This window comes from Danio rerio, chromosome 17, assembly GCF_052040795.2.
Source record: "Danio rerio strain M-AB ecotype USA chromosome 17, GRCz13ab, whole genome shotgun sequence".
NCBI lineage: Eukaryota > Metazoa > Chordata > Actinopteri > Cypriniformes > Danionidae > Danio > Danio rerio.
The window spans coordinates 23,481,565-23,490,489 of NC_141037.1; the positions used below are offsets into that span (position 1 = coordinate 23,481,565).

At 33.2% G+C, this 8,925-nt stretch overlaps 1 protein-coding gene and 1 long non-coding RNA gene across 2 annotated transcripts in view; one reads left to right on the forward strand and one right to left on the reverse strand.

The window, feature by feature from the left end:
* Positions 1-5,915, reverse strand: part of mrps5 (mitochondrial ribosomal protein S5) — a 31,296-nt gene extending 25,381 nt beyond the window's left edge. The window contains 2 exon segments of the mRNA NM_001076596.1: positions 3,047-3,175; positions 5,844-5,915. Of these exon segments, the coding sequence (NP_001070064.1) occupies positions 3,047-3,175; positions 5,844-5,892 (178 nt within the window). The 5' untranslated portion in view covers positions 5,893-5,915.
* On the forward strand, positions 1,303-4,728 carry LOC147833075 (uncharacterized). The gene is made up of 3 exons (XR_015513364.1): positions 1,303-3,540; positions 3,656-3,907; positions 4,455-4,728. It is a non-coding gene; the product is annotated as an uncharacterized LOC147833075 (long non-coding RNA).
* Positions 5,916-8,925: the final 3,010 nt, after the last annotated feature.

Below are 8,925 nucleotides of genomic sequence, written 5' to 3' on the forward strand. Positions count from 1 at the left end.
CTACGGACAGTTTAGCTTACGCGATTCACCTGTACCACATGTCTCTGAATATGAACATAAGAACATGCAAACTTCATACAGAAGCCCCAACTACCTGAGGCTTGAACCAGTGACCTTCTTGCTGTGAGGCGACAGCACTACCTACTGCGCCACTGCGTTGTCCTATTTTTAGCCAAATTAAGCATTTTTTTTTATTTTCTACAAAACAAACAATCATTAAACAATGATTTGCCTAATTGCCCTAAAGCTGTGGTCACACTGCACTTTTCCCTCCCTTGACTTCTATTATAAAACATGATTGTGTGAGACCAATAGAAGATCAAATCAGGACCTCTTTGTACATAAATTTAAAATATGGAGCAATTGCAAGCTTGTTTTAACGTCTAATCAACGACAGTACTTCGCAAGCTCAAATTCTAGTGTATTCATGGCCTGGTTAACCTAATTACTCTGTTTAAGCCTTTAAATTATATTTTAAGCTAGTTTAAATACTAGTGTTTTGAAAAATATCTAGTACTTTATGTACTGTCATTGTGGTACCAATAAAATAAATCAGTAATTATACATTGGTTATTAATGTACTATGTTTAGAAATGTGTTGAAAAAATCTATTAAACAGAAATTATGAACTAAAATATACAAGGGGGCTAATAATTCAGGGGACTAATAAATCAACTGTACATTGTTATCAGGATATGAGATTACTTGTATCGTGACATTAATTTTTTTTTTGTCATATAGCCCAGCCCTAAGATGATGATGATGATGATGATGATGATGATGATAATAATAATAATAATAATAATAATAATAATAATAATAATAATAATAATAATAATAATAATAATAAAATAATACATATTATTTAAAGGAGCCTTTCTGGCAAATCAAGAACACCATACAGTAAAACAAGAGCAATAAAACAGAAAGAGGAATAAGATAAAAAAAATTGGTTGGATACCTAATAACAGTTTAATTAAATTCATTTTTTATTTCTATAGTTCTTTTACCAAGTAGATTGGTGTCAAAGCAGCTTAACATAGAAGTTCTAGTAAATGGAAATTCTAGTAAATTGAAACAATCCAGTGTCAGTCCAGTTTCAGAGTTGAATTTCAATTTAGTTCAGTTTGGAGTGGTTTAATTTTCACTGCCGGTAGTGTGTAAACCTGTGTATTTGGATAATTACTGCACACTAAGACATTTCAGCTGTTGGTTTTACCATGCAAAAGTAAAACTTTCTTTCAAATTTGCTCTATGTGTGTGAATGTGTGTGTGTGTGTGTGTGTGTTTAGAGGGGTTGGGTAATCTGGGACATTGGGAGTTGTTTGATGTTGTTTTGATTTAATTAGGACTTAATTAGATGAGACCAAGAGGCCTGCCGGCCCTGATGAAGCATCCGATGCCAACAAAAGCAGTTTAAGAAATATCATAATTCTATCTGACAGCCAAACATCCCCCAAAACACACTGGCGCACAAAAGCAAAAGGGTTCAGACACAAAGTTGTGCATGTATACTGAAGCTCACCATCTGCAGGAGATATGCTGAAGGCACATCCCCATGCAGTTTCAAACTTAATGTTTTTGGATGCAGTTTTTTTTTCTTATTAATTGTAACATTTCCTTAGCTTGCACTGTGTTAATGAAGATGTCTCTTGGGAGCAAATCCTTATAAAAGCAGATAGACAAAAAGTTGGGAGAACAATCAAGGTTGCATACATAAGAGGGAACAGGCTGTTAAGCAGATTTTTTTTGCTTAAATCTCTCAAATTAAGTCACAGAGACTTAGATTTCATGGTCTAAGAAATATAGTTGGTGACTTTGCAAAACAGTGACCGTGCATCACTTCTCCACATTAGCAAGATTTGGGCTGAAGAAAAGGCAAGCACAAACTTTTTTCAGTTTTTACACAGCAACTATATGTACAAAAATTATTTTAAAAGATTCTGACATGAATAAGATTTTATTTTTTTCAGTTTTTAGTAAATTTGAAATATGCTTTTGACACTGCTATTTATTTTTTATTTAAAAAAATGTATTTCAGTTTTAGTCCTCATGGTTCAATAATTTTATTTATATAATGATTAATAACTGTAGTCTTTAAATAGCTGATAATACAGTATTTCAAACAGTTGACCGAGGCATAATTTTTAATTACAGTTAAGGTTTTACTTGTAAAACTTACATTTCATTTCAATTAACAGTTATGTATTTATATTTGCAGATTTAGTTAACAATAGTAATCCTGGTCATGATAACCAGACATCTATTCAATGCACATAAACATGCTGGAATATTGAAAATTAAGCAGATGGTATATTGCAAAGTTCTTAACTGACACTCACTGGAGATCGCTGAGAAACCTAAAGACAACATTTCTCAATTACATTCAATTATACCTTTACAAGAAGTCTAAGATCTTGCAAGTAAAACATTTCTGTTAATCTCTCACCCCAGAATGAAGCATTGATTCTGTGTTCTCTATGACCGAAATGACCTGTCAGTAAAAATCAGAAGTGTCCCTAGCCTCACTATTCTTAAGTCACTTTTTAAAAAATCCACTGGGTCAGCTCCAATAGCCTAGTGGATGAGTGTGCCAACATATAGCACCGTGGTTCTCACGGCGACCCGAGTTTGATTCCTGGCTCGAGTATGTGCTGACCCTTCCCCTCTCTCTGCTTCTTAATACTTTCCTGTCTGTAAAGTCCACTATTTTATCCAAAATAAAAGTTATAAACCCCTAAAAAAATTTATTTTAAAAAATCCACTTGTTTTCATTGGCCAGGTAGGACTTTTTTTTTCTTGTTTTCATGTCTTATCTTTGTTTCTATTTTTTTTCTATCTCCCATTCATTGCTGTAAATGTGCTAAATATAAGTACACTTGAAACTTGATTTCATACAATCTTTCCACGATTTTGCACATTTTTTATATTCAAGGTATAAGACAGCTTGTCTCAAATCTCATCGGACTAGTGAAAATACACAAAACTCTTGTACCAAATATGTTTACTTTTTTGATCTCATTGGACTCAAATCATAGTGACTTACATTTGTTGAAGAAGCTTCCATGTCTGATCTGCTGTAGGGCCACAGTGACTGGAGCATAATGAGTAGGACTGGGTCTTGCCAAGTGTGAGAAGTGAACAGCGCCCCCTAGAGTTCGCAGTGCTCCAACACCTGTTGAAACAAAAGAGTAGACAGGACATTTCTGAAAAGCATAAAAATGTTGATCTCTAACAAAGAGTAATATCCCACTATAATGGAATATACATGTGCAACATCTACAGATGACAGAGAAAGTTTCAAAAATTTAATTTTGCATAGTCAGACTCTCAGACTGTACTATTCAGTGTCACATGGAGGCTTCTGAAAATGTAACAATGTAAAACTCTTAATCTTTAAAAAAAAAAGAAAAGTTATTATTGTGGATTAATATTAGAAGTTAAGACAACAATTTGTGCAAACATGTATGAATGTCTAAAACAACTGTATTTTGTCGCATTTAGAATTTTCCATTCTGGTGTCATCATCACTGCAAAACTGTTTAAATCACCACAATGTAATTTAGCATTTTAATGAACTGTACTTTTGACTGTTGACCATTTTAACTTTATGACTTTGCTGCATTTAGTGCAAAGTGAAAAAAAACTAAACTAGGTTAAGGCTTAATTATTTAGCAATAAAGATTATTACAATTTTACTAAGACAAATAAAAGGCTCAGAAGAATTTTTTTTAATTTACAAAAACCATATGTCACAAATATCGAGATATGAATACAGTTTCAGGAGATGGTTTAAATAGCTCGATTTGACGGTTTTCTGAAGAGTCTAACAGTATTCGCATACAGATAATAAATAAACACAATGCAAAAAAAAAAGAATTTCTTATAATGTTTTGTCTTGTTTCTAGTCCAAATATCAAAAATTAAATCTTAGACCATGTAAATACTGTTCAGTTTTCACCATCAGAAGAAATACATGAAAATTAGAGTTTTTTTGCTTGTTTTGAGGAAATTATCTGCTAGTGGGGTTGGTAAGTGAAATTATCTGGGTTTTGCTTTAAAATGTAGATATTTGGACTAGAAACAAGACAAAAATTGTAAGTGAGAAATGTTTCTTTTGCATAAATCATAAAAAAACTGTATAAATACAATGATCAAATACAAATCCCTAGCTCCTGGTCAAATATAATTCAGATTGGACATTACATGCGATGTGACTAGTGTGGATGCGCACATTGCGATATTGATGCTAAAACAATATATTGTGAAGCCTTCATAATACATTTACAAATAAAAGACATCTATTTTAAACAAATATTTTATAATGGTTTGTCTGTATTGAGATCTAACAAATGTGCCTTTCAAAAACATCTTTCACAAACATTAATTTATCTTATTTGATAATATTTTGTAATGATTTAAAAGCTTGTAAGCTTGTATTCATATTTTTCTAGTGTTAATTGTCAGATTAACAGCCAGTCTGCTGCACACTGCTCCAAAAGCATGCTCTTCAATTATTACAAATGATATATGGAGCACATATTACACTCTCCAAGAACAACATTGAGGTAAAGCTGGTTTTGTATTCGCACACTCTAACTTTCTCCTTAACATTATTTTTACAGAAAAGTATTCTTTGAAAATTCTAAATGGTGAAATAATATTAGTAGCCGAAGACTTATCAAGGCACATTATTGTTCACAGGCAATAAAATGTTGATTTTAAGTCATACTTGCATGTAGGCCTGGGCAGTGTGGCAAAAATGCAATCTCGGTTCTCGACGATTATTTTCCATATAGAACGATAACGATTTATATTTTTATGTCGGTTGTTAATGCTTACATTACTTAAAAGAGTATCCCAAAAATGAAGACATTATTTCGGCCATATTAAACATACTTTTGACCAAAAAAGTTTTGGCGGCCGAAAAGTCAGTACATCTCTAATAACAACACACTTTTAGATTCCCACTGATGTACATTTCTGCCCTGCGATTGGCTTTTAGAACAATAATGAGTAAAAAAAAAAAGTCCAGAGCTTATCATTAATGACAATTTGTTTTTGCTATTTGATAAAATATTATTTATCAGCCAAGCCCTATTTGCATGGTGTTTTGAATAAATATTACAATATAGTGACCATGTCACAAGTTATCGCTGAACAAATGTGTGAATATAAAACCAACTTTACCTCAATAAGAACAGCTAAATAACATCAGGATGTTGAATAAAAGGTGAACATCACTTCTGTCCACTACTAGCAATCATGAATATTTTAACTGCAGACAATCACTAAGCCAAACCAAAACAAAGAATGCATGCAAGGTTGCTAAATATATGATAAAGAATAGAGTATAGAATAAAGTATTGTATTAATAAGTTTCTGAAACAGCAATACTCCAGACACAACATGGCAGCTTACACAAAGTTCTCCTTATTATGCAATTTAAACATACTTCATATTTTAAAATAATAAAATATATTCAGCACACAAACTATTAACATTAACAAGCAAAACACATGCTGTAGATTTCAGAGGTCAGTATGAAAACTGACTGACAGCAATGGCAGAGTTGACTAGCCATAGACATTTATGCTATCTGTATGACAGATGTATCATGTTATTGTTGTGTATCATTTACAGGTAGATTTTTATGGAGCAAATCATGCGATTTCCCTCTCATCTAACAGGACTGTTAGCATGCTCACACTTACTTCTCCCTTCAAACGTTTATACGTACGCACTCTTTACGTGGAGCACTCAACAAACAAAACAACAATTTCAAACCTTTTCGGTAAAGCTTAACACCTTTAATAAAACATGAGATATTAAGCAAAACGCACCTTCAAATGACAACCGTAGGACACAGCACAGCCTTGTGACCGCCGCCATGTTTGGATGCTGAGAGGGTCCTTGAGCGTCTGCGCCGGGTGTGCTGTCCAAATTGGTGCCTGACCAAAACTACCCGATGAAATGGGCATTTTCAAAAGCATATATTGTAAATCTTTTTACATATTTTTTACATACTTTTTTTCAATTCATTGCAGCAGAAAGCGTAGTTAAACCTAAAAAATGAGATGTTAATAATAAGCTTATTTTTCACAGTGATTAAACTTAAACATCTTAACATCCTAAACATAAACAACATAGCTTTATTAGCAGTCAATAGTTTGGTAGCTACTTATAATTAAACATATCTCTTTTAGGGCTTGTTATAGGCTGTTTGGGAGTTTTCTAGCCTTAAGTTAGCCAACAGTCTTCTAAACATCAAGAATTAACATAATACAATTTTAGAGCATGTAATTATTTAAGTTGCAGTAATCTTTTAAATGAACTTTTACCAGATGTATACAGTGCAGTTTTGTCTTATTCAACTGAACACAAAGGATATTTAGGGTCCTCATAACCACTGGTGCCAGCAGTTTGTTTCTGGGTCATTATCACTAAAGTGCCTTTAATGTCCCACAAGAGTGAATTAGTCCTATATGAACATAATGCAAAATTGGTTAAACTTTATACACATGCATAAGTGTTTTGATATATGTTTTTGTCAATTTTTGTAATATTCTTTTATTGAATGTATGATTTTGCCATGCATGTCCCTCATACTGCTCAGCCAACTTCAGTGAGTCTAAAATGTAGGTAAATTACATAAAATTAAAAAGATTTTTAAATATTCATATCAACTTTAACAATTTATTTGATAAAATAAGTCATTTTAATAACTTTTATTTTGTTTTCATAATATTATTAATCATTTTGCACGTGTCCTTGAAGTTGTTGTCCACCCTGTCATGATAAATGCCCCTTTAAGATGTACTCATTGGCATTCCCATGCCCATTTTGCTTTTTTTAGAGGAGGTTAAAACATCTGATGTGCACACAGTAAGTATCTACACTTAGCCTATTTTTCTTATTTTTTCTCATTTTGTGTTTGAAACTGAATGTTGTCAAGCTTAACATGTCCACCTTTTCATTGTGAAATATTTATTAATATAAAACATTTTCTGAAATTACAAATATAGCTTTTAAACTGTATACAAAGAGCCTAAACAGGGAAACACTTCACCTTCTGCAGGTACACACTGTGTTGAATAAATGCTATCTTTAGTAAAAAATTTCTTCTCTGCCATTGTCTACCCTGTCACATTCCTTTCTTGACAGAGTGACCATATGCATTGTTATTGACTATTTATTTATTTATTTATTTATTTATTTATTTATTTATTTATTTATTTATTTGTTTATTTGTTTGTTTGTTTGTTTGTTTGTTATTAGTTAATGTTTTACACCACACCAGTAGATGCAATATACATGAGTGGACAAACCTTTTGGCAATATCTGTCTCAGTCTATATAAAGGATATCCTTATATACAGTCCAATGACATGCCGTACAGGTGAATTGAAAAAGCTAAATTGGATGTAGTGTATGTGTGTGAAAGAGTGTGTATGGGTGTTTCCCAGTGTTGGGTTGCGGCTGGAAGGGCATTCCCTTTGTAAAACATATGCTGGATAAGTTGGCGGGTCATTTCGCTGTGGCGAGCCCTGAATAATAAAGGGACTAAGTCGAAAATAAAATGAATGAATGAATGAATAGCAGGGCATAGTAAAAAGTCAATAACAGGTATGGACATGGATATTAGAGATATTTAATAGAAAATCTGTTGCATACTATTTGAAATAATTTGAAAAGCAGTTATGAATAAATTTGACCCAGTGGCAGTTCTAGTGTTAAATCTATTTTATGACTATTTTATCGGGCACATATAATACAAGTATTTGGGAATCATTCTGGATTTTTAAATCCGCACATGCAATTACCTCATGACAAGATAAATATGTAACATTTGCAATGAGGAGGGCTGTGATCTGGAGCTCTCTCTCTGTCTTGTGGGACATTACACACATCTGTTCTGCCTGTGATACAGCTCAGGAGTGCAGGAACGACACCTGCATGCCCAGAAGAGCCTGGCCTTGTATGTTTTAATCAGCAGCTCCATTATCAGGTGTAGTCAGACTGTGTCCTGCTCCAAATCACAAGGGAACCTGCGGGAGAGAGGTGGCTGGGGATTTGAGTCAGTGCAGAAGTGCTCATGAAGAGGCAAAGAGAAGAGTGGAGGGTAAGGGAAATGTAACAAATTCAGGCATATGGCACTATTATTATTTTTAAACATATATTCATTATTTACTCACTCTCAAGTGGTGTTTATGAGTTTCTTTTTTTTTGTTTTGATGAACACTAATAAAGATATTTTGAAGAATGTTGAATATTCTTGAAAAACAATTACAATGGATTTCAATGGTTTTCAAATTTGTTTACATCGTTTACATCTAAACACGGTGGCTCAGTGGGTAGCACAATCACCTCACAGCAAGACGGTTGCTGGATCAAGCTCTGGCTGGGTCTGTAGGCTTTTCTGTGTGGAGTTTGCATGTTCTCCCCATGTTCGCATGGGTTTTCTCTTGTTTTCTGTTTTCTCCTGGTGCTCTGGTTTCCCCTACAGTCTAAAGACATGCGCTGTAGGTGAATTGGGTAAGCTTAATTGGCCATATAGTGTATGTGTAGGAATGTAAGAGTGTATGGGCGTTTCCTGGTGTTGGGTTGCAGCTGAAAGGGCATCCGCTCCATAAAACATATCCTGGATAAGTTGGTGGTTAATTCCGCTGTGGCGACCCCTGATTAATAAAGGGACTAAGCTGAAAAGAAAATGAATGAATGAACATCTTTCAACAGAAAAAAAGAAACTCATATGAAACAAGAGTGAGTAAAATGATGACAGAAGTTTAATTTTTGTGTAAACTATCCCTTTAATTCAGGCATTACACAAAGAAAATACATCAAGCCATTGTGCAAATTGAATGAACATAAAAATTAAATTAAAATTAAAAAGTAATTCAAAATTTAAATAAATAGGTTTAACTAG